Raw genomic sequence first — 27,410 nt, 5'->3', positions numbered from 1 at the left:
GGTAGTCTGGGTTGGGGTGGCTTTTGAAGGAATTCAGAGGCTAGATCTTCGAAAAGGAAGACTCGAAACTCCTCACGAGGGGCAACAAAATTTTAACAAGATTGGTGATTCTTGGTCACTAAACTCTAGACAAATTCTGAGACACCTGGTTTGGTCACATCTGTAATTTAAAATGCCGTGTGCTGTGTTCAACCAGTTTGGCTTTAAATCCATACTTACTTCATGTTAATTCTGAATGTTGTCGTATCAGATAGGTTTTGGAGATGGCTTACTTAGTTAGTTGAACATTTTTAATGAGACATTGTTTAGAACGATGAAATCTTGTGGCTGTATTTTTTCTGGGTGATTGGGATTTCAAACTTTGGGCTGAAAGTTCTGAGTAAGGAAAACCACCCGATTGTTGCTCCGTTCCTGGGGTGGGATTCCTCTCCCGCACCGCCCCCCCAGGCCACAGAGGCAGCCCTCCATTGGCTCACAGCAGGATATTCTGATCCCACTGTTGTCAATGGGGTTTCCCAATTTATACACCCACCCAACACCAGGAAACCTGTGGTGAGGTTTGCTGTTGGCAGGACCAGAGGATCCCACCTGCAAAAATGGTCTGAAAATTCTGGCCCTATTTTCTTACCTTGTACCAGAGCTGTGCATTTCTGGCCTGGACTTCTGCCCCAGGCCTCTTCGTAAATTGTGAAAATATCAGCTTCAGGAATGCTTTGTCATGGTGCAGGTTCATCAGGGAAGCCAAGCTACACATCTAGAACTGGTTTTAACCCTTGATCTTTCTCAGGTAAGCAGTTGGAACCCTCCAAAGTCCATGCCTTTAATGTAGAGTTGGAGACTTAAGAGTCCCAAGGAGAGGGGAATTACTCATCAGAACGCAACGCCAGGGATTTGGGGGGGGGGCTTCCATGATTGAAAGGATCCTTGACAGCAAAAATCTCAAATGTGTTTGTGCACTTGGTTTGATCAAAAATTATTCATTTAAACCACATCACCTAAAACTTTTACACTTGTTAATTTTTGTAGCTTCAGCCATGAATGGTTTTAGCTGAACATATGCAAGAATGTTGCCAGCAGTTAAATGAAAAAAGTCATGCAAGTTACATTCTCCAATTAACTCAGCATAGCCTCTTATGCACAAGTACTATAGAATGCTTCTATTGACTATAACTGTCAAATTAAACTTCTCAACCATATATAACTGTCTTCAAAAGTGAATAAAGTTGGGCTGAAATCATGCACCATTCCATTTTGGCATGCGCCAGCAACCAGCAATATCATGCATACGTATGAAAATATAGCATAGGGACAGAAAAATTGTATCCGTAGACTATGACAATTACCACATTATGCTGAACTAATTCCAAATAGTTCATAAAGAGATATTTTCCCTCTGCTTTGACCTTCTGTCGGCCTATATTGGAAACTACAGAAAATAAGAAAGTATGTTATCACCTGAAGAAAACCAATTATGTTAACTACATAATCATTAAGTTGATGTGATATTTAATTCAGTAAATTAGCTCAAATTTCAGCTAGACACAAGGAAAATTAACTTGTGGGGAGCAGGTCACTATTCAAGGTCATCCTTCACAAAATATTGGACCAGCTAAGTGATGACAACTGTCAAAAGTATTCCCTGTAAAACATTTTGGCAGTTATAACATCTAGGCAAATCTACTCTCCATTGTCAATTCCGATAAATACAATTTCCACAGTGGAATACTTTTACAAGCATTAAAAAATGTTTTAATTACAGGTCTGAAAATGATCCAAGGGGTTGCTTCAGAATGTGCAAGGATGAGCTGTTTGAAACAAGAAATGCTTACAAAGGAAGGCAATTTTGTTTTCTTTACAAGCTTGTTTTCATGAGTCAGCATTTACTATTACTCTCCAGGAGGCAGAGCATTATTTTGGATTTGAGACTTACAAAAAAAAAAGTATTCTCAATAATCAAAACAATAATTTTTCAAAATACAAGGACTGCTTCAAGCAGCAAGTTTAATGCTCCAAATGTTTAGGCAAGAGGTGTCTGCCGTTCTGATTCACACATCCCGAGCTTGACTAAAAAATTGTCTCCTTGCCAGTATAACTCATAATATAGCTCATAATATTTTGTCTAGAGAGGATTAAGAGATAGAAGACTCATTTCTGCTGAAAAATAGGACTTGGGACAGCACTTGCGATAGATGAGGAGAATCTATCATCTGTTCATTCATCACCTTTTTGATGCCTTCAGGTTTGGGGTAGCTTGGCAGAAGTGTGGCTTATCTCTTTCAGATTGAGATGCAAGATATTCGAGGCAGTCCGGTATTGTACAGCACCACTTCTAAAGGGGGTTTGTGCTGAATTTTAATTATCTTCACTAGATCCTGAAAGCAATATTGATCTGGAAGTAATGTAAAAATTCTCTGGGCCAATGTGGAAGACGTAACTACTGGAAGAAAATGGTTCCGTTCACACAGAATCATTTGTTTAGTTTTCCTAATGCATCTTGAAGATATTTACAGCAAGGGCTTTCTAAATATCACAGCTATAAAGGCAATCATAGGACATGGTGGACAATCTGATGAGTTCAGAATGCCTGTGTTCGGAGGTTCCCACCAACAAAGTTCTTGGTCACTAGTGGAGCCACAAAAATGAAATTGACTGTTGATCTGGAATGCCACTGAGGAATCTTCCTGCAACCAAGCCCATTCACTCCTGGTGCCTGATGCTTCATTTGCAAGATGTTTGCTCTGGCAGATGAGACATTCTTGAAAAAAAATAGGTTTGTACTTTGTCATTTACTCTTTCAGTAAATCATACTTCCCATTGAAATGGATCATGAACAGTTAGCTGAAAAGCTGCTTGTAAACTCAATTTTACTAATAGGTTAATTCCTTAGTACATAAAGGATAGCAACTTATAAACCTGTTTATGGGAAAAAAATTGTAAAGTAAATCACCTGATATTGATTGAACAAGATGCTTGATACAATATATTCACTTAATTAGATTGTTGCTTCGAAATGGAGGTTGAAAGGCAAGAGGACTGTCAGAATACAGAATCTCCACGCTTGATAGGAGAATTCTACCCATTTAGCCCTCATGTCCCAAAAGAGCATGTGATCTATTCTTCACTACCAGAGGGAGGATGACATTCCATGCTTATGTCAGTTTTGCAAGCAGTGCCTCAAACAGTTAAGCACCAAAACAGGTCTTGTGATGGAATGCACAAGGATAAAAGGAAAACCATAAAATCTCTTCTAGCTGAAATTCTGGTAATATTCCATAAAACTTCCTTCAGATTTTCCCCAAAAGGGCATAGTGATAATGGCAGCAGCTACCCAATCCTTTTTTTTTGCAGTAAACAGTAAGGCACGCATATGGACACACAGATGAAAATGGAGTTTTTTTTAATGAAATCTTAAAAGGAAGGACTAAATTATCCCATCAATTTTATGGAATCAAAAGCATCAGAAGCAGGAACATAACTGCACAAATATCAGGAGCATTCTAGGAATTTTCTTTTGAGGAGGGGTGGATATTTATTCTTAATTTAGCAATATAACCACGTCAAACACACAAATTACTTCAAAAGATTAAATATTTGGTACCCAAGTGCAAAATCTGATAATTTTGGAAGCTCAAATTGATCATATACACAAAATCTTACCATCACTGATGTGACTAACATGTAATTGCCAGGACTGTCCTTGCATCCTTTCTTGTATAAGATTGTCACATAGGATTTTCCAATCCTCAGGCACTTCTCATGTTTAGAGAAGATCATGGCAAGTACTACCATTTCCAACCCATTTCCTTCAGCAACCTGAGATGCAAGCCATCCAGTCAAGGAAACTTGTTCACTCAAAAGCTCAGCCAGCCTTTCCAATACCTCATACTTCTCAATTGCCACTCCATAGGGCAGCACAGTGGCAAGCACGGCTGGCTTACAGCACCAGGGACCTGGGTTCAATTCCCGGCTTGGTGACTGTCTGTGCGGCGTCTGTATGTTCTCTCCATGCCTGCGTAGCTTTCCTCTAGGTGCTCAGGTTTCCTCCCATAGTACGAAAGACATGCAGATTAGGAGTACTGGCCATGCTAAATTCTCCCTCAGCATACCCAAACAGGTGCTATAGTGTGGCAACTAGGGAATTTTCACAGTAACTTCACTGCAGTGTTACTGTAAGCCTGCTTGTAATTAATAAACAAACTTCTAACTTCATTCATTATTGCTAACATCTCCACTTCTAATATTTATCAGTGTCCTTTTCCTTTTGTCCAAGATGTCCAAAGTGAGAATCACACCCCTAACAACCCAGTGTAGTTTTTCTAAACTAATGCAGGTTGCCCTGCATGTTCTGAACTTCCCTCCTACTCATTGTGATTGGACAGAAAATCTAGTCCAAATATTCAATGATATTTAGATTTAACCACTCATTAAGATTGTGGAATGACTACTAAATAATCCTTAAGATGCAAATTTGAAGTCTACATAATTCCACAGCACAAATAATTACTGAACTGTACAGTCAAGACTGAATTGCTTCACTGTTTAAAAAACCAGTCATCTCAAATTAAGAACATAACATAAGAAAGAGGAGGAGTAGGCCATCTAGCCCTTCAGGTCTGCCCCGCCATTCAACAAGATCATGTCTGATCTGAAGCGGATCAGTTCCACTTTCCCGCTTTCTCCCCATAACCCTTAATTGCCTTGTCTATCAGAAACCTATCTACCCATGACTTAAATATATTCAGCGAGGTAGCCTCCACCACTTCAATGGGCAGAGAATTCCACAGACTCACTACCCTTTGAGTGAAGAAGTTCCTCCTCAACTCTGATTTAAACTGCGCACCAACCCCCCCTTCATTTGGAGGCTGTGCCCTCTAGTTCTTCTATCCTTTCTAAGCAGGAAGAATCTCTCTACCTCTACCCTATCTAGCCCCTTCATTATCTTACATGTCTCTATAAGATCCCCCCTCAGCCTTCTAAACTCTAACGGGTACAAACCCAGTCTATTCAATCTCTCCTCATAGGCATCAGCCCAGTGAACCTTCTCTGCACTCCCTCCAAGGCCAATATATCCTTCCGCAAATGCAGCGACCAAAACTGCACACAGTACTCCAACTGCAGCCTCACCAGTGTCCTGCACAGTTGCAGCAAGACCTCCCTGCTTTTATATTCTATCACCCTCGCTATGAAGGCCAAAATTCCATCCACCTTCTTGATCACCTGCTGCACCTGCAGACTGGGTTTTTGCAATTCGTGCACAGGGACCCCCAGGTCCCTCTGCACCATAGCATGCTGTAGCTTTTCGCCCTTTAAATAAAAATCCCTCCTACTATTATTTCCACCAAAGTGGATAACCTCACATTTGCTAACATTATACTCCATCTGCCAGGTCCTTGCCCACTCACTCAGTCTATCCAGATCTCTCTGCAGACATTCCGCACCTTCCACACAATTTGCTTTTCCACTCATCTTCGTGTCATCAGCAAATTTCGTTACCCTACACTCAGCCCCTTCCTCCAGAGGCCCCAGCACTGATCCCTGCAGCACTCTACTAGTCACCAACTGCCAACCAGAATAGCACCCGTTGATTCCAACTCTCTGCTTCCTATTAGACAACCAATCCTCTATCCACGCTAACACCTTACCCCCAACTCCGTGCACCCTAACTTTTGCAGCAACCTTTTGAGGCACCTTATGAACACCTTCTGGAAATCTAAAAAACACCACATCCACCGGTTCCCCTCTGTCTACTGCACTAGTCACATCCTCGTAGAAATCCAATAAATTCGTTAAACACAACTTCCCCTTCATGAATCCGTGTTGCGTCTGCTTCATCAAACTATTCTTTCCTAGGTGCCTCGCTATTTCTTCTTTGATGATGGATTCTACCATCTAACTGAGCCATTGTAAGTAAATGTCTAATCAGACCAAATGCTAAAAATCTGCTTTTTTTGTGCAATTTTCTTAGAAAAAAGCCTGGATATCATAATCAGAAAATTAAAATTATGCAATTCTAGCATCTTGTAAAATCTTCCACATACATACACACATCTCCCCTGCAATTAGTGCATGTGTGTGCATGGTGTACATAAGGATAACAATTGCAGATACTGGGCCAGTGAAGAGCACAGTATGCACAATGGCAACTTTCCTGGATAAGAGAGTTTATCCAAAAGTAGTATTCACTATGAAAGAAGTGTCAAAAAGTTGTATTATTTGAACAAAATGCTGTATCAATTCACAACATTCCACAATTTGCTTGTCTGCCCCTGTTCCCATCTATATAACAAAGCACCATCAGTAAAAAAAAAAAGTACAACACACTATTCCTTCATTCAAATCAACAAATATAGTTTAGAGGTGCCAGTATAAATCCCTGGGGAGTGCTATGTCTCACATTAGAACATTACCTATATCCTATTGTCACTCACCTTCAAGCCAATTATGCAACCTATGTCACCAGGTTATTCCCAATTCTATGCTCTCCCTCATTAAATGTATTTTCACATCTGTACAGACAACTTCCCATTAGTAATCTTAGTGACCTCCTCAAAAAACTAACTAGATTAGTCAGACATGATCTATCCTTCAAAGGTTCATGTTCTTTGATCAGATCATACTTGTCCAAATGATTGAGCAAATTAAGCTGAAGACTGAAAAAGCACATGACAAAACTAAAGCTGAAAAGATCAGTGAAAAATACCATAATTAACAGACAAAAGCAGAAACTGTATGAAAAAGAAATATAGCGAACATAAGCAAAACAATTTTTAGTGTTAGAAAGTGAATCAAGGAGAAGCTGGGGCCACTGACTGAGACCGGTAATAGTATTGTTGAATTAAATAAAATTCAGTTGCTTGAGGATGCAATGAGGCAACTCAACCCTTTGTAAAAATAGTAATTGGCATGGGATAATTTAGTAGGGAAGCAATGTCATATGCAGAAAATGAAAAGGATTAAATTGTGCTATAAATTGAAGAGACCTGGGCATAGTATTATTAGCCTGCTCTGCCATTCAATAAGATTGATTGATTTGTTTGTATTTCAAATTCCATATTGCCATCTACTCCCAATAATATTCAATGACACTGCCTCCACCACCATGAGAGTGCTCTAAAGTCATAAAAAAAACTTTTCCTCCACTGTCCTAAAAAAGCAATCCCTATTTTAAAAATTGTGTCCCCCAGTTCTGATCTTGCCCACAAGAGAAATCCTTTGCACATCCACCTTCAGAATGCATTTAGTATCTTATAAGTCATCCTTCCTCAAACTCCAGTAGAATCAAGCCCATTTGTCTAACCTTTCCTCATAAGGCAACCTGTTTATTCCAGGTATCAGTCTAGTAATCCCCCTCCAATGTGTTTACATCTTTCCTAAATAAGGAGACCAAAACTGCACACAATATTTGTGTCTCGCTGCCTCAGCAAAGCAGCCAGTATAACTAAGGACCACATGCACCCCGGACATTCTCTCTTCCATCTTCTTTCATCAGGGAAACGATACAAAAGTCTGAGGTCACATAACAACTGACTCGAGAACAGCTTCTTCCCTGCTGCCAGACTTTTGAATGAACCTACCTCATTTTAAGTTGATCTTTCTCTACACCTAGGTTTGACTGCAACACTAAATTCTACACTCTCTCCTTTCCTTCTCTATGAACAGTATGCTTGGTCTATATAGCACACAAGAAACAATACTTTTCACTGTTTTCTAATACATGTCCCAATAATAATAAATCACGTTTATATTTTCCTTTATAAATGTTTTTGTCCAAATTTACTTCTACATGAAAACTGTATGTAAATTTGTAAATAATTTCTTGCCAACGAAAGCAATTCAGGCTCTCCCATGGCATAAGAGTATAATTTCCACGTGACAGGTTTATCCAGACAGTTTTCATATAAAGTTCTTTGATCAAAACTATAAATGAACAGTTGGCTGGAAACTTGCATATTTCAGTTTTAATACATTATTAATTCATTTCTTAAGACAATGCGCATGGACAGTCAAGACCAAGTGCAGTCTTACACCACTGGGGCTTGAAAATAATTGAACTGGTGTTTAGGTAGGGCTGCTAATTAGGTATAGTGGAGTGGGACAGAGTAGAGAACGTCAGGAAGGGCAAAGCAGCAGAGCAGAGAAGGGGATGGGCAAGATATCAAGCAGAGATTTGAAAAGAAGTTGGGACAACAGAATCAAATCCTAAGGATAGTAAGCGGAATACTGTTCAGTATGTGGAGAGGGGTCGCAATAGATGGGGGAAAATATAAAAATCAAAGACATTGGAAGAAAAATGAAGTAAATAATATCAATGATTCATGAAAATGATTCAAACAGAAACATTACCAAATAAACAAACTCAAGTGGCAACAGTGGGAATAAATTAGACTAAAAAAGTTGGTTAAAAATTTGACAAGTGAAACAATGAGGCTAATAAACTGATAGGCCACATACTTATTCCCGATTTCAGTACTGAAAACCTACACAAAAATCCAATCGATCAATCTACTTAATTGAGCTGATTACACAGCAAAATTCAATGAAATTATCTTATTGGCAAATGGGAATGAGACACAGTAGAAAGGGTGAGAGACCACATACCAGGATGAGAAAAAGGAGAGAGGATGAGAGGGGAAGCGAAAAGAATCAGAAAGAGAAGAAAGAGGAAAAAAGTGAAGAATGTTAATCAATTGGACTGGCTACATTCATATTTGAAAAGCAAAGATTTACACGCCCCAGGGATTTGGATATCTTTAAAAGCCAGTGTCTGTTGACCAATTCTATGGTCCTATTCAGGACAGACCATCACTTACTTGTGAATTCAATACAGCCCAATATACACATCTGGCCCATGCCAGATCCCATGTCTTTTACTGGAAGACCATGGAAACCAGACCCCCACAATTCTACCAGAAACAAAGCGGAATACTGCAACCCACCAGAAAATTTTGTACAAATAAGAACATAAGAAACAGGAACAGTAGACCATCTAGCCCTTGGAGCATGCCCCGCCATTCGACAAGATCATGTCTGATCTGAAGTGGATCAGTTCCATTTTCCCGCTTTCTCCCCATAACCCTTAATTCCCTTGTCAATCAGAAACCTATCTACCCATGACTTAAATATATTCAGCGAGGTAGCCTCCACCACTTCAATGGGCAGAGAATTCCAGAGACTCACCACCCTTTGAGAGAAGAAGTTCCTCCTCAACTCCGATCTAAACCACCCCCCTCCTTATTTGGAGGCTGTGCCCTCTAGTTCTGCTATCCTTTCTAAGTGGAAGAATCTCTCTACCTCTACCCTATCTAGCCCCTTCGTTATCTTATACGTCTCTATAAGATCCCCCCTTAGCATTCTAAACTCCAACGAGTACAGACCCAGTCTATTCAATCTCTCCTCATAGACCAACCCCCTCATCGCCGGTATCAGCCTAGTGAACCTCCTCTGCACTCCCTCCAAGGCCAATATATCCTTCCGCAAATGCGGCGACCAAAACTGCACACACTACTCCAGTTGCTGACTCACCAGTACCCTGTACTGTTGCAGCAAGACCTCCCTGCTCTTATATTCTATCCCTCTCACTATAAAGGCCAACATTCCATCCGCCTTCTTGATCACCTGCTGCACCTGCAGACTGGGTTTTTGCGATTCGTGCACAAGGACACCCAGGTCCCTCTGCACCGTAGCATGTTGCAGCTTTGACTTTTAAATAATAATCCCTCCTACTATTATTTCTACCAAAGTGGATAACCTCACATTTGCTAACGTTATACTCCATCTGCCAGGTCCTCACCCACCCACTCACTCAGCCTATCCAGATCTCTCTGAAGACTTTCCACACCTTCCACGCAATTTGCTTTTCCACTCATCTTCGTGTCATCAGCAAATTTCGTTACCCTACACTCAGCCTCCTCCTCCAGATCATCTATGTAAATGGTAAACAGTTGAGGCCCCAGCACCGATCCCTGCGGCACTCCATTAGTCACCAACGGCCAACCAGAGTAGCACCCATTGATTCCAAATCTAAAAAAATACGCACATAATGTCCACATTGAAGGGGATTTCATCTACAGTGACCTAAGAATCAGGGGAAACTCTCCACTGGTTGAAGCCATTCTTGCCAAGAAAGACAGTATGGTTATTGGAAGTCAATCATCTCATCCCGGGGCATCATTGGAGTTCCTCAGTGTTCTAGGTTCAACCATCTTTTGCTGCTGCATCAATGACCTTCCTTCCATAATAAGGTCAGAAATTAGGTGGTTTGCTGATGATCAAGTTCAACAACATTTGTGACTCCTCATATACTGAGGGAATTCATGCTCACCAAGACCTGGACAACATTCAGGCTTGGACTGATGTGCAAAAAGTAACATTCTCATCAAATGACTATTTCCAATGAGAGAATTTAACCATCTCATGACATTCAGTGGAATTATCACTGAATCCCCCATTATCAACATCCTGGGGGTTATCACTGACCAGAAACTGATCTGGACCAGCCATATAAATACTGTAGCTACAAGAGGTGGTCAGAAACTGAATTCTTCAGAATGTAACTCACCTTCTGACTCCCCAATGCCTGTCCACCATTTACAAAGCACAAGTGAAGAATGTGACGGAATACTCTCTACCTGCCTGAATTAATTCAACTCCAAGAGCACGAAGCTCAACAACACTCAGGACAAAGCAGCCCGCTTGACTGCAGTTCCACCCACTACCTTCAACTCCATCAGTGATGCACAGGGGCAGTTACAAGATGCACAGCAGCAACCCAAAGCTCCTCGACAGCACATTCTAAACTAGAGGTTGCTACTACCTAGGAGAATGGAAGCAGATGCATGGGAACACCAGCACCAGAACGTTCCACTCCAAGTCACTTCATCTTGGCATTATATCACCAGGTCAATATCTAGGAACTCCCCTCATCAACAGCACTGTTATATTTGCATCACATGGACTTCAATACAAGGCAGCAGCTCACCATCCCCTTGAGGGCAATGAGAGATGAGGAATACATGCTGTCCCATCCAGCAACACCCATATTCTAGGAATTAATGAGGGGATAATAACTAGGATTGTCTGATCTCACCTGCTACTCTCTCTCAGGCCACCGGGAACAGAAAATTCCACCCAGTGTTTTAGGTCTTAATCATGTTGGCTGAGGGATAAATATTTGACCACGACACAGAGCACTTCTGCTCTTTGAATATTTCCAAAGGGGACAGCAGAACGGGCCTAGGTTTGCTGCTTCATCTGAAAGACAGCATTTCTGACTATACACTTTGCAATGAAAACGTGTCAGCTTGATGTGGGCTAGAACCATTAATTGACTGTCTCAGTGTTTACCAACTGAGCTCAAGATTGACAACCAAAAATCAAGACAGCATTTTCCCTCCAGGAAACTTAAAGCCAAAGAAACTCTCCTTTGCCAAGTCTGTGGTCAGACCAAACATCAACAGTCAAACAAACAGCACAATTATCTCACTGCAATTCTTCCATAAGCGTAAGATATGGATAACAACATTTATTCATGCCACAATCACTCATTTATCCAGAATGTGCCATCTTTTCTCTTTCCACCCCCTTTGCAATAGTATCGAACTAATTTTAAATGATTTTCAAGTAGTCAATATCAGCCTACCTAGAGCTCTAATCCACAGAGGTGACAGAACTGAAAAACATCTTTCCCATAGCTGTTGCAAATTTACTTTTTACCTTATTAGTTTGAACCTTTGTCCCACAACATTGTGATGAATTTACCTTTTCTGTACAGATACTATTTATCTATCTCTTATAATGAAGTTAACTCGTAAGTGCCTTTGTGGCTCAAACGCATGCCTTACATCTCAATAAACAGAGTTGGGCAATGCTCAAAATGTGGATTCATTTGACTACTGTGCAACTCAAGTACAATTTCCTGATTTGCCCTCTATGATTTTGGCTAAATAGTTCAATGATTTGTTTACGTTTCTGATTGCAGTAATCGGACAACAATTCTAGAAAAACTTTTACACGCCTTGTCTTCTCCCTTGGTCACTTCAACGTCATTCATGGAGTGCTTCCAATGATTTTATTGCAGAAAGCATAACATTATAATCCATTTCATTTCCTTCTCTTGCCCTTCCACTAGCAGGGATAATGGTTTGATACTCACACTAAGTCCTTGGGCAAGGGAAGGATAAAGGGGAGAAGGAAGAGAAGGAAAACTTTTAAAAGACAAGCCTAGCCCAGTATATTTGCATCTCATCGTGATCATAAACACATTTTAATAAAGTTTGATATTTGCTTACCATCATGAATTTCAAAGGCTAGACTGGTTATCTTCTGTGTGATTATCATCATTGGACTACAGAACAGAAATGACAGAGGGAGAGAAAAAGTGGAATCATTTTGTGTTCCGAACAGTTTTAAAACAATCTGCAGGCAGATAAAGTAGAATCTATTGGGAAAGTTTCAAGCTTTTCTTACTAATCTGAACACAGTTAGTTGAGTAATCTAGAGATTTGTGCAGTGTGAGCTACCATTGTGGTGACAAGCTACAAGTTGATTAAAAATCAACATTGAGGTTTTCCAGTCTAATTCCAATCTCATGATTGGGATATTTGCATCCCAAATGAGGGAGTTGATTTGGAAAAAATTTGCAAGATAAAACTTTAAACTAGCAACTCCTTGCAGAGATGTCAGCAAGATCCACCGGCCATAGCTAAGAAACACTGACAACAGACAAATGTTAACTGGGTCTGGGATATGTACATATTGAGAGAGTGGGAACCTAAAAACTGAAGTCCAAAGGGAGCGAGGCACCTGAAGGGAATCGGGCAACTTGACTGGTCAAACAGAATGAACTCTCAAATCACTGTCAAAATGAACACTCACTGGTATGAGTGTGCATTTATGTATGCTGATGTTTGTTTGTAACCATTGATTTCAATTAACAGTTACCCTGAAATCTTTTGTCCCTAGTTCTCCTTTCCACCAAAATTTGATTGAAGTGTTGAGTCTTACAAGGTCTACTGAACAATCTTATAGGAACATTGAAAGGAATTAGACAGCCTGAATTCTGCACCTTGTGACATTAGTAATCAGCATTGAACTTTATAAATACAAAACTGGTGACTGAAAATTTCACACCCAAACATTAATAGCTCTAGAATTCAGAAGTTAGAGAGCAAATTATTTTCACTAATATTTCCAAAAGATCACAGAATTCCAGTAATTATTACCTTTCCTGAAACTTTGAGATACCATATTAAAAAGTGCAAAGTACTTACCCAGTAAAGTCAGCTGAATACTGTCCATAATCAAAGAGGTATACTCTACTAACTTGGCACAAAGTGAGGTATCCAAAAGCAATGACAAAACAAAACCTAATAAAAAGAAAAACACTTGTCACTGAATGCATCACATCAATTATTGAAAGTTATTGAAACGTGCCTAGCTTTATAAGTTGCAGCTTTGTATACCCACTTCTAAGAGAAAGGGAAACTACTCTATTAAGCTGTTCCAGGTTCAGCTGAGTCAATTCTCATATCACAGTCAATATTGATTTCTAATTAGCTTTTCGTACTGACTGCTGCCCAATTTGCTCTTTATTGCTCTCTCCAAGGAATCTAAACTGGAAGTGTGACATAGAACTGGCTAGGTTATAAGAATGGAATTTGAACCAATAAGACCAACATTAATACAGTCTCAAAGTGGCAACCATTGTCATGACTTAGAATTTCAGTCATATTAGATAGAAAGCTACAAAAACAAAATGTGGGGGGGGGGGTTAAATTAAAAAGACAATGGCCAGAATGGTACCACCTTGCCTGCCATAAAATCAGCGCAGGCAAAGGTCCAACAATGGAAATCTCCATAGACTTTGGGTGGGAATTTCCAGTCTCGCCTGAGCGAGGCCATAAAACATCCTCTGCAATTTCTCCAGTTAAACAAATCTGAATGACTGAACACTAATGACTCAGTAGAGATGATGATTTATACAATGTTAAATGTTTTATCTCCCTTCATTGTGAAGACATTAGTGGAAGCACAAATTAACTAACATCTGATGTGTAGATAATTAATATTTTTATACCATGGTTAAAGCAGACAATAATTTGTCAATATAATTTACATAAGGAACTCAGGAAATTTCCCAGCTATCCTAGCCTATTAGCTGAGAATGAGACCAATAACAGAGGCTCATTGTGTCAAGTTTGTTGTAGCAGTGTTTACATTACAGAAATTTGCTCTACTGGTTTTCAATATTTTCAATACTTGCAGTTTCTTTTGTAGAAAGGCTGTGAAAATTCACAACTTAAAAATATTTCAATTAAAAAGATCAACATTCGATAGGCTAAACACTAAAACCATCTTCACAACAATATCTGAACAGCTGAGTAGTGTCAGTTCAGAGGCTCTCCAATGTCTCCAATGGAGAAGGGTGGTTTGTAACTATACCGAAAGGCCTGACATTTGGTTCCAATTGTGCATAATCAGAAATGTGGCAGTTGATTCCAGTGTCCCCAAGACTAACTGTAGTACTCAGACTATTGACTTGTTCACGACCTCTGCTGACAAGTATTATTCTGTGAATACCTTCAGTGGAGTTAATTAATATGAGTGTTTTTCTAACTACGTGAATAATGGTCAATTGGGGACAGTAGTGGAGCAGCATCAGCACTCTGGAATTAGACAGTATCTCTCAGTATGAACCAGTGCTTTCAAAATAACTGGTGAACTTGAGAACTCCCAAATATTGCTGGATGTAAATATTTGAAGAAGGTGAATATAGAAGTATCAAGGGGGTACAGCAGATAATGAAATGGTATTACAGGAGAGAGCACTAGCAAAATGGATGGTACTGCAAATGCTCTCATTCTGAAAAATCTCCTTTATTGAATGCAAGTCCTAACATTGGTTTAAGAAACGTTGGTGCTGATTTTAGGATGTTGTGTTTTGCAAGAACAGCTCCAAACGTGAGATTACCACTTGGTTCAGGCTGGTTTATGTCAGTTGGTTTTGCCATGTGAAGTCCAAGCATGGATCTACTTTGAGATCAGAGCTTCCATCTGCACAGCCAGAAGCTAAGAAGATGAAGTTTGCAAAGACAGTTGCTTTGACTGCCTGCTCCTCATCAGTGCATGGGTGGTCACATGCAGAAAGGAATGTTCACCATTGTGTTCAATGCTTTCCGTGACCAGTGGACACAACAGGGAAAAACATCTAATGAAAACATACAACATTCACACAAGAACAGTTTCAAATCATGAAAACAGTTAGTTCTCAGTTGCTCACCAAGAATTCATTGATGCTACAGCATGTCACTTAAGTGGCAAAGACAAGTCACTCCAGCGATGCCTGAAGACAATTACTTAATATTCATCAATGGAAAGGGCCATTTCTACTACATCTTGAAAATTAAGCTAATGGCTTTCTTTCTAGCCAATCAAATTTTTTAAAAAAATTACTTCAACCGTCACTTGGTTTATGAACAGTCATTAAACCAAAATAGTAAATCTGTTTCTCTCCACTGATACTGTTTTCCAGCATTTTTTAAATTTCAGTTGTAGAGTTTAGCAAGTGAGACTTTTTGCCAAATCATAATTATTCCATTATTAGGACAGAGGTAGTCAGCAGACTGAACAAATCAATTTTGAACTATTGGAAATAATAGTTACATATCTAAAACTTCTCTTGTTCATTTACAGACAAGCTGCTCAATTAAAAGTTACGTGTTCATCGAGGATCCACTTGTCCTGGTTTTCTACAAGAAGTCAGAAGAGGGGAGGAAAAGAAATCAGAAAGGTTAATATGACAGACAAACAGCAAAATAAGGGGTCTGGCCAAAGTTAATTGGGAGCTGCTGCTTGTTAGAAAATTTAAATGAGAGCAGTGGGATTCATTCAAAAAAGGAGAGTGTGTACAGGACCAACATGTTTCCATGAAAGCGAAGCATGGGAGCAACAAGTCCAGAGGACCTTGGTTGTCAAAGGATATCCAGAGTTGGATAAGGAAAAAGGGAGGCTAATGTCAGATACTGAGGGCTACAGCAACGCCTGAGAGTACAGAAAGTGCAGGGGATTACTTCTAAAAAAAAATTAGGAGTGCAAAGAGGGGACATGAAAAAACACTGGCAGATAAGATAAAGGAAAATCCAAAGATGTTTTAAATATATTAAGGGCACGAGGATGACCAAGGAAAGTGTAACATTCATTAAGGACCAACGTGGCAATATGTGGGGATGATGTGGAGATGCCGGTGTTGAACTGGGGTAAACCCAAAGAAGTCTCACAAAACGAGGTTAAAGTCCAATTTTTTGATTGGACTTTAACCTGGTGTTGAGAGACTTCTTGCAATGTATGGGGAGCCTGAAGACATAGGTGAAGTTAAATGTGTACTTTGGACAGACATTCCATAGGTATAGAAATCAGAGGCACTGTGGTTTATTTGAACAATGTAACATTGATGGGGATGAGGTATTAACAGTTTTAGTGGGGCTAAAAGTGAATTAATTTCCAGGCCCAGATGAGATGTATCCCAGGCTGCTGTGGGAGGCAAGGAAGGAGATTGCAGCAGGTCTGACAATATACAAATTTCTCAGGCCAGAGGACAGCTAATTCAAGAAGGGAAGTAGGGGAAAAAAAACAACTCAGGAAATTACAGGGCAATGAGTCTAACTTCAGTGGTAGGGAAACTATTGGAAAAATAATCTGAGTGATGGAGTTAATCGCCACCTGATGAGGCAAGGATTGTCAACGTAGCTTTGTCAAACAGAGATTGTATCTTTGAAATATGGTTGAATTTTTGAGCAAGGGACTAGGTGTGTAGGCGAGGGTAGTCTGCTTGGACTTCAGTAAGGCTTTAACAAGGTCCCACATGGGAGGCTGATGAAGGTGTTAAGAGCCCATGGGATCCAGGGCAATTTGGTAAATGGGATTCAAAATTGGTTTCGTGGTAGGAGGCAGAGGGTGATAGTCAAAAGGTTGTTTTTGTGACTAGTAGCCTGTGTCCAGCGATATTCTGCAGCTACAGGTGCTGGATCCCTTGTAGTTTGGAGTATAATAATCTTGACACGAATGTAGGAGTTTGCAGAAGACACAAAAATTGATGGTGTGGTAAATAATACTGAGAAACAAAGCCTTGATTACAGGATGATATAGGCAGGCTGATTAGACAAGCAGAAGTGTGGCAAATGGAATTTAACCCTGAAATGTGAGGTAATGTATTTTGGGAGATCTAGCAAAGCAAGAGAATATACAATGAATGGTCAACTCCTAGGAAGTACAGAGTATCAGAAGAACTTTGGTGTGCATGTCCACAGATCTTTGAACACAGCAGGACAAGCAGATAAGGTGGTTAGTAAGGTGGATACTTGACCTTATTAACCAAGGCATTGAATATCAGAGCAAGGAGGTTATGATGGAGCTATACAAAACTCCAGTAGGCCACAGAAGGAGTACTGTCTGCAGTCCTGGTCCCCACACTAGAAAGGAAGTGATTGCATGAGAGAGGGTGCAAAGGAGATTCACTAGGATATTACCTGTTTAGAGTGTTTCAGCTATCAAGACAGACTGGATAGGCTTGAAGCAGAGAAGACTGAGGGGGCCTAATTCAGGGGCATAGATGGGAAGTATCTTTTCTCCATTGCAGAGGGGACAATAACCAAGGGCATTGATTTAGGTTAGGGGCAGGTGGTTTACAGGAGGAGATGTTTGGAAAACCTTTTTGCACTCAGTGGTTGGAATCTGGAACATTCCACCTGCAAGGATGGTAGAGACAGGAACCTTCAACATTTATGAAGTATTTAGATGAGCACTTGAAATGACATAGTATACAAAGCAACAGGCCAGTGCTAGAATAGATAGGCGCTTGATGCCCAGCATGGATATGGGCCGAAGTTGATCATTCATCCTCATGCCCTCAATATACTTATAAAACATCTTTGGATCTTCCTTTATCTTTTCTGCCAGTGTTTTTTCATGTCCCCTCTTTGCACTCCTAATTTTTTGTACTGTAAAATTCTATGATTATGATGCTCCCTCACTTCATGATTCCTACACCAAAACTGAGTTCCACTATCCAAAAATCAAAACTAATAGACTAAAATATATGTTGGGTGCCAAGATATGGAGCCACAATTCTTGTAAGGGTTTGAATATCAACTTGAAATGTACGCCACTTCTGGCATATTGAGATTAGTGATGAATGAAACACCATGAACAGTGCAAGGAATTTACAAAACAGAACTGAAGAGGAGAAGCCAGCTTTGGATAAATCATTTCATTTCCTCTGGTGCACCCAAAAGCTTCAACATAGAACTTGGATACGTCTCCAAAGACTGTCACTGGTAGTCATCCCAAATACTTCTAAACAAGATCAACTATTTAACTGATTTACTCAGGACAGCTATTTAGAGGGGCAGAAGGAAGATACTAAAGAAACACAACAGTCCAAAAAAAGACATTGGAAACCAGACCAGGCAAAGCAGCCAGAAATTTTTGAAGGCTTTCCTGCAGAAGTTGGTGTTAAAACATATTTCAAAAGAAAACTAATTACTTGCTCCTTTAGAAAAAAAAATATAGTTTCTGTAGATGTAAAACTGCAGGCTATAAATCACCCCACTTCGATGCAGAAACCATACAGAAAAGGATAAAAAGGAAATAAAAATTGGTTATGGATGCTAAGAATTTTAAACAACCAAATACCCAGCAATATCCAAAATCAATTGGAATTGCAGCTCACGTGAAGTAAATTTTGTAATAAGGCTAATATCATTGTGATACTGTTCATATGCTTTATGGAGGTGCGTGGGAAAACTAGGTTTCAGGTTGGAGTAACGGTTCCTTTAAGAGTTAGGTTTCTCGCACCAAGATCATATCATTAAAAATGTCAGGGCTCAATATTCAACGTACAAACTTTTAGCTATGCATATACAATGTAATGAAAAAGTAAACCACGTTATTAATTTCAAGCTACCACTTGAGCCAATAATTTAAACAAACAATCACTTTGAACTTTGAAACCAGATAACACAACATCCTTTTGGAAATTAGGATTTTATTTTACTCCAAAAGATCATTTAAACTAACTTTTTAAAATTGCACCAACCTGGCTCACAAGAATGAGGAGAATGCCATTCAGGTCTTTGAGTCTACAGTGTCATTCAATAAGATCATAGCAGATCAGATTGCAGCTTCGACACCACATTCCTGTCTATTCTGCAGACCCCTCAATTCCTTTGGTGAGCAAAATTCTATCAAACTCAGCCTTGAATATATTCAGTAAGTCAGCCTGTACTGCTCTCAGACTAATGATCCTCAGAAAACAATTCTCATCTCTATCATAAGTGGGAGATACCTGTTAGGGTCCTGGATCAGAACCCCAAGGTATATTAACATGTCATAATAGACCCCAACAATTGCTGATGACACCAAGATTGTGGAACGGCAAATTGTGCGGAGGGTGTGGAAAGTCTGCAGAAGGATCTAGATAGGCTGGGTGAATGGGCCAGGAACTGGCAAATGGAATTTAATGTTGGCAAGTGTGAAGTTGTCCACTTTGGTAGGAATAATGGTAGGAAGAACTATTACTTACATGGCGAAAAACTGCAGCATGCGATGGTGCAGAGGGACCTCGGGGTCCTTGTGCATGAGTCACAAAAACCCAGCTTGCAGGTGCAGCAGGTGGTCAGGAAGGCGAATGGGATGCTGGCCTTCATAGCGAGGGGGATTGAATATAAAAGTAGGGAGGTCTTGCTGCAACTGTACAGGGCACTGGTGAGGCCGCAGCTGGGAGTACTGTGTGCAGTTTTGGTCGCCGCACTTACGCAAGGATATTTTGGCCTTGGAGGGAGTGCAGAGGAGGTTTACTAGGCTGATACTGGAGTTGAGGGGGTTGAACTATGAGGAGAGGCTGAATAAACTAGGCTTGTACTCGTTAGAGTTTAGAAGAATGAGGGGAGATCTCATTGAGACATAAGATGATGAATGGGATGGATAGGATAGAGGTGGAGAGGCTCTTCCCGCTCAAAGGACAGTAGGACTAGAGGGCACAGCCTCAAGATAAAAGGGGGGGGGGGGGGCGGTTTAGAACGGAGTTGAGGAAGAACTTCTTCACTCAAAGGGTGGTGAATCTCTGGGATTCTCTGCCTGTTGAAGTGGTGGAGGCTGCCTCGCTAAATATATTTAAGACGCGGGTTGATAGGTTTTTGATAGGCAAGGGGATTAAGGGTTATGGGGAGAGGGCGGGAAAGTGGAACTGAGCCACGACATGATCTTATTGAATGGCAGGGCAGGCTTGAAGGGCTAGATGGCCTACTCCTGCTCCTATTTCTTATGTTTTTATGTTCCTAATTTTTCTGTTTTGGCATAAATGTGAGGAAAGGGTGCTTCACTGACAAATTAGGGGCCTTTTATCATAAGAAGCTTTATTTGCACATTTAAGCATAACTAGCAAAATGAAGGAGTTTAACTCAACCACTGAACAATCTTTGCACATGAAAAGAAACAATTCCAATTACTAATTTATCACTATTTTAGTTCCAAATAAGCAACATTCTTCCATAAACTTCAACCCCACTTTAAATATACTAAATCTGGAAGGGAAATAGAATGTTGACATTTATTAAAATGGGAAGAGAGCATAAAATTGAGGTAGTTTACAGTTACAAGTATAGTTAGCAAATACAGAAATGCTTGCTCTGATTTGGGTCAGCTGCCTTGGAGCTTGGGAGGTTTTTGATTTTCAGAGAAGCTTCCAGACTTGCGTTTAACCAGCTCCAGCCAGCAACTGAGCCCTAAACTGAAACAAAAAGACATTGTTTCACCGCTACAAACCTGGCTCTCCCATTAATGTAAAAAGAAAGCTCTACCTGCCACTGCTTTAAGGAAAATATGATGTGGAGATGCCGGTATTGGACTGGGATAAACACAGTAAGAAGTCTCACAACACCAGGTTAAAGTCCAACAGGTTTATTTGGTAGCACAAGCAGCTAGCTTTTGGGGCTGTGAAAAGTATTGTTTCTTGTGCACTATAGACAAAGCATACTGTTCGTAGAGTACATAGGGGAGAAGGAAAGGAGGGATTTCAGATTGTGTTACAGTCTTTCTCTATACAGGGTATAGAGAAAGATCAATTTAATAAGGAACTAAAAAGGAACTGGAAATTGAACAAAGTACTGAAAGTACTGAAACAGAAAGGATCAAAGAGAGGCTCCCAGTTAAAAGATAAGAGCTGATAGCTGCAAACCTGGTGAAACTGACTAATGAGAGACTAGACATCTAAAATAATCCCAAGATTTGAGATCATAATACAGCCTCTGAAGCAGTGATGCTCAATTGGCATATCTGGGTTGAATCTCAAACGTACATGGCAATTCAAGGCACAGTAATACCGAGGCTGAAATAATGTAACTTGTGTTATCCTTAAAGATGGGTATATTTGAGACGATATAGGTGGTGTGAAAGAATATAGTATTATAGTCAATCTTTTTATGTTTGTAAAATGCTTTATTCTTTTTTAAATAGCTAATTTAGAATCCTGTGACTCTGTTCATCCACATTCCTGGAAAAAAAGTAGAAGTTACGATCTTGAGGCAGCATTCCATTCTGTGACATTCCCAGCCAGTATTATAAGCTGGAATTGTCACACTTTGCATGTTTCGATTTCGCTCCTGTTTTTAATTTAGATAGCAGCTGTTCATTGGTCAGCATTCGCACAGCCTCTGGACACAACCATTCCCCTCATTTCATCCTCTTAAAACTACACAACGTTTTGCAGTGCTGGTGAAAAGTCATGGCTTGAAATGTTAACAGTTTTTCTCTATAGATGCTGCTTGACCTGAATATTTCCAGCATTTTCTGTTTTTATGCCAGGAATTGTGCTGTGGTACCAGTGGGCAAGGCAAGCCTTTCCAATACTAGGAACTGCTCAAAATCCTGTTTCAGCAGCTGATAGTTCGCACTAGCTATCAGCTGCTGAAACAATCAGCTGCTGAAACAGGATTTTGAACAGTTCTTAGTATTGAAAGGCTTGCGTTGCCCACTGGTACCACAGCACTTGAGAATCTGAATACAAGAAAAAAATTCAACATGACAACATTGCGTTGGAATATATTCGATGCAAATGTTCAAAATAAATGCACACTGAGACTATGTGGTAAGTGCGCACAATAAGGACCACAGGAAACAGACGTCAAGAGTGTAAGAAACAAAAAAACTTGACCATTCTCACATTTCTGAAAATACTCAGACAACTAATAAACATACAAGATTGATCAGAGATGTGAGCTAGGAAGTGAAAGAGGGGCTGATCTTGGGCTTTAATGACTACACATTGGTAACAAATTATGAGGAAATGAAAAATTGCAAATGTTTACAAGTTATAGGTTCCATGAAATGAAACACCAGAGCACACATTTTTTGAAAAAAGCTAATGTAATGATATCAAGTAGAATTGTAACCCTCAAGTTGATGCGCGCGCGGGGGGGGGGGGCAGTCCCTGGAGCTCCTTTCCTAATAGCACTATTGGTGTATCTAAAGACAGCTCATCAGCACCTTAAGACGGCAAATCAGAGTGTGCAACAAATGCTGGCCTTGCCAACAATGCTCATAATCCAAAAACAAAAAAGCCAAATCCTTTCAAACCATGATCAGAATCCAGCCCTACATGTCGACTTCTGAATTTAACAGTGGCATACTGGGATGCCTGTGAGCAACTTGCTTGTTACAGTCTGGACATTAATTAGTGCAGGCAGGCTGATAGTAATCACAGTAATTAATGTCCTTGTGAAATGTTAATGCTGTCTTTTGGCATTGAAGTTTACTTACCTTTAAATTTCCAGCAAGGACTTGGAAACCCAAAAGCCATTCTAGCAATACTTTTAGGCCAAGAGGAACGTGTGAACAAACTCCTACCCGGTATCCCATCCCTCAGACAATTCTGCTTCCCTTCCCAGGATCAGTCTTCCTTCCATCAACTCCAGTGGCCTAATTTCACCAAACCTTCCACCCATCTCTTCCCCACTCTCCTCACTTGACCGTCCATCATCTCTCCACTCTCCCACTAGACATTTTACTCACCATCTCCCTACCACCCCATTCCATGATCCATATCTCCTACTTTGGCCTACATTCATGATTTTCTACCTCCCAAATCCAATCTTCCATTGTGATATCCTGTCTCTACATCCCAAGCTTCTATCCACAATGTCTAGGTCTCACTGTTTTGTTTTTAATAATTGATTTATGGGACATGGGCATTGCTCGCTGGCCAGCATTTATAGCCCATCCCTAGTTACCCAAGGGCAGTTGAGGGTCAACAATATTACAGCTGCTCTGGAGTCACATACAAGCCAGAGCAGGTAAGGATGGCACATTTCCTTCCCTAAAGGGATATTAGTGAATGAGATGATAGATTAGCTACATTATCCAAATGGGTTCACTGATCTAATCTCGATTTTCAGAATGCAGCATAGCAGCACATGCCTTCCTGCCCAGTATCTGACCAGCCTCTGAAATGTGGCTGGTTTCCAAACTGGAAACAAAATTGAGACCAAGCAGTCAAACCCCACAGTCAGGGCAGCACAGTGGCACACTGGTTAGCACTGCTGCATCACAGCACCAGGGACCTGGGTTCAATTCCCAGCTTGGGTCATTGTGTGGAGTTTGCACAACATTGCAGTTCTCATGTGTGCGGAACTTGACTATCAGTGTCTGCTCAGCGAATCTGCGCTGTCGCGTGTCATGAAGGTCACCTTGGAAAACGCCTACCTGAAGACGGTACGACAACGGATGAGTGAACACCACTCGACAACAATCACCAGGCAAGGCTGTTCTCTTCCTGCTGGGGAAGACTTCAGCAGTCACGGGCATTCGGCCTCAACCGGGATCTTGGGTTCATGTCACGCTATCTGTAACCCCCACAACTTGCCTGGACTTGCAAAATCTCACTAACTATCCTGACTGGAGACAATATACATCTTTTTAACCTGTGCTTAACGCTCCCACCACTCTCATTGTCTGTACCTTTAACACTTGATTAGCTCTAAAGACTCACATTCCAATCATTATTCATGTAAATTGAGTTTGTCTCTTGATATGCCCTGTTTGTGATCAGAACTCCCACCCACCTGACAAAGGAACAGCCAGTTCCAAAAGCTAGTGGCATTTGCTACAAATAAACCTGTTGGACTTTAACCTCGTGTTGTGAAGCTTCTTACTGTGTTTACCCCAGTTCTCGTGAATTCCTCAGTCCCTTCTTGTGCGTTATCAGAAGCCTACAACCTAGACTGATTTCCTGAAATTTTGCTGCCTAGCCACCTGTGTCAAGATCAGAATTAAAACACAGCCCTTTGACTAGGTCATTTGGTGTCCCTTCCACCACCTCTTCTTTTGTGTCTGTTGATTTTTGTCTGCTATTATTTCCTGAATATTTTCTACAGACCTCTTACCAAACACACCATTCCTTTCTGCATTAAAATTCTACACCCTACGATTTGCTAACGTACATTGTCACCATTTGTGTCACCTTTACATTTCTGCATGCTGCATTTGCCTAAATATATATAACAGCGCCATAATATTTGGCCACCACATGAATCTTTCCAGCCATTTAACCAACTGTTTAGGCTGTATAGACTAACTTACCTACAATGACATGTTTTGTATTACCATGTGCTTCAATTTAAAATGCCTCCTAAATGCAGCCCTTCTTCACATAGCATTTGAAACATTTGTAACATTCACTATGTTTCCATTATTTGTCAGATAATGTGTTTGCTAGAAATCTGTGTAGGTCATCCCCAACTAAACAAAAAACATAACACTGCAGATGTTCAAGAGATGAAGTAAGTTCCCTCAACTGAAATTTTCAGCTTCTCAGGAGGATGGGAAAATAGGAGTCTACACAAAGTCTCACTCACCCCAAATCTGTGTACTTGTTGCATCTGCAAGGTGATATCATGTTTTGAAAAACTGAATCAGCTCTGAGGTGAACCAAGATTGAAAGAACTAACAAGTAATAGCCATTTGCTAGTTCATTCCACAGGGCAATACCTTGACCAGCGTCAAGGTATCTTGTTTAAATTTTGAACAATGCTTGATATTTAACTGTCAATCACCATCAACTAACATTATCCATGGCAATGCATCTATGAATCAAGGACTTCTTGCCAACCAATCAGTACCCTCTTCTCAAAAGGTATAAAGTGGTTTGTTCCCTGACATTGGCAAAAGCATTGACAAAAATATCTCTTCTGTAGTTCTTGTTTCAACTTCAGTTTTCCAATCAAGAGTACTGGGAACAAAAACAGAAAATGCTGGAAAATCTCAGCAGGTCTGACAACATCTGTTGAGAAAGACCAGAGCTAACATTAAGTCCAGATGACTCTGCATCAAAACTGGGTATTGTGAAGTTGCACTCACTGAATCTAGGAAACCATTCTGATGGAAATTAGTCATTACAAACCTTGAGTGAGTGGAGGGGCGCAGGAGAATCGCAGAAGGGGAAACTAAGCAGAGTGGGTTAGTTTGAGAGAGAAAACTCTTTGTTTTGAAACGTGGGGTTAAAACAGATGAGGAAATTTATAACAATGCTGCAAACAGAGGAAATGAGGGAGAAATATCTGTTTTTCACTTATTGCCATTCAACTAGAGTATACCCATATGTTTTGGGAAAAACTGAAAAATTAAAAGGTACTCAAAATCCCACTGATCAAAATGAACAGTTTGTTTTACTTACCATAACTCATAACCCTATCCAACCATATAAACGTTGATACCAGAGTAAGAAAGCATGTCCCTTCCTGCATCAATATTTGTACGTATGGTGACATAGTAAATTCTAAAGGTAAGATATCTCCACAATACGATTTTCTCTTCTTCCTCCTCCACTTAATTTTAGATAATGTTTGCTTGTGTGGGATGGCTGGAGGGGATTGATATGCAATTCTGGTATAGTCTAATACGATTTAGAAAAACTGGTATTAATACTTATTATAAAAAAACCACTCTCCACACCTTCGACATTACAGCCAGTCCAATACAGTCTGGATAACATTTTCCTCTCACCAATAGCTTTAAGTTACTATAATAAATACACTTCAGTTAGAAAAATTAACTCTTGCCCATTTTACTTTAGGCACCAGCCATTGTAGCACAAAATCTCAAAAGGCCAACAGGTCCCAGAATTATCACATTAGCTGGTTTAAAGAGAGCCAGCAGATGGGTTGCTACAAATAGCCTCAGAGCCTCTAAGCTAAGGAAGGATAAAAATCGAAGATAAAGTACAAAATCTAATTGTTATGTAGGTTATGGAAGAATGAAAACTAAAGCTGAAGTACCACACCTAATTATTATCTAGTGATCTTTGCTGGAAAGTGCTTAGGAGGTCAGTGACAATGCTTCCATACTGAATCACTGAAGAAAGGTCACTGACTTGAAACAAACTTGTGCCTCTGACGCTGTTAGGTTTGCGGACTATGCCCAGCATTTGCTCAATAAAAGAATCCGGAACCACCTACCTCAAGCAAAGAGGCATTAGAAAGTTGCTGTTAGCAGTGGAACACCACCCCAAAAAGTAAAAAAAATTGGAAACAGTTACAACTAAGTTACTTAAATTTTCAATGAAATTTGAATTAGAGCTAAACACTTATCAACGTGAACAATAAAAATTCAGAAATGCTACTGAAAAACAATGTGCATTCTATATGCAACAAAATTAATGGAGACAAATCAAACAAGAGCAGGGGTCACAGAAAGAGCAATTGAGGTCAAGACCTTCACAGGCAGATTTGGCAGTGCTGGGTTTGCTTGTTAGGCCCAAAAAATCTTTCCTCCCTTGAGAATGTTCACTTGGTTGCACTAAGTGAGAAGCATTAAAACGGGATCACAGTGGCACCAAGTTTGGGAAGCACTGAACAAGAGAGCCCATACACAGTTCAAGTTACCCTCCATCTCTCTTCATTCTTACTGTGATAGAACTCCATGTTTCAAGTTGCCTTATTCTTATGCCAGCCCAGATAGTGAGCATGGAGAAGTTATATCATTGGGAATTGTATGGCAAGAGAGAACATCATTGCAGCTATACCCACGTGTGTTCTCCAACAATTGCACATTCCAATAGGTTAAGAGTTATTTAGTAGTGTGTTTGCCTCTGCCACAGCTCAAACAATGCTATAATTCTTTGTGCCTTTTCCATGCCTGCTTGATAGTCTGCAATGACAAAGCTAAAACAGGTTTCTAACTCACTGAGGCTACTTCAGGTCAATCCACATCTGACAGCCTGCACTGAAAGCTGTCAAAAAATGTGGGCAGAGCTGTGCCAAATTGAACCGTAGCAGCTGAGATAACCCACATGTTCTAAAACAAAAAAAAATCAATTTGCCCAATGTCAATGTATCCTTTTAAATTTTTGCAGGATCTGAATCGTCA

General features: G+C 40.2%; 1 protein-coding gene across 2 annotated transcripts in view; it reads right to left on the bottom strand.

Annotated features, from left to right (window-relative positions):
* mboat2b (membrane bound O-acyltransferase domain containing 2b) overlaps positions 1–27,410 on the bottom strand; it is a 115,627-nt gene that overhangs the window by 37,536 nt on the left and 50,681 nt on the right. For both annotated transcript variants that reach the window (XM_080192118.1, XM_080192119.1), the window contains 2 exons: positions 13,269–13,364; positions 12,288–12,343 (listed from right to left, as the gene is read on the bottom strand). In XM_080192118.1, coding sequence (XP_080048244.1) covers positions 12,288–12,343; positions 13,269–13,364 — 152 coding nt within the window. The remainder of the gene's footprint in view (positions 1–12,287; positions 12,344–13,268; positions 13,365–27,410) is intronic.

This window comes from Carcharhinus amblyrhynchos, chromosome 7 (assembly GCF_965287045.1).
Source record: "Carcharhinus amblyrhynchos chromosome 7, sCarAmb.v2.hapA, whole genome shotgun sequence".
Classification (NCBI taxonomy): domain Eukaryota; kingdom Metazoa; phylum Chordata; class Chondrichthyes; order Carcharhiniformes; family Carcharhinidae; genus Carcharhinus; species Carcharhinus amblyrhynchos.
This window is presented reverse-complemented; position numbering and strand designations above follow the sequence as displayed.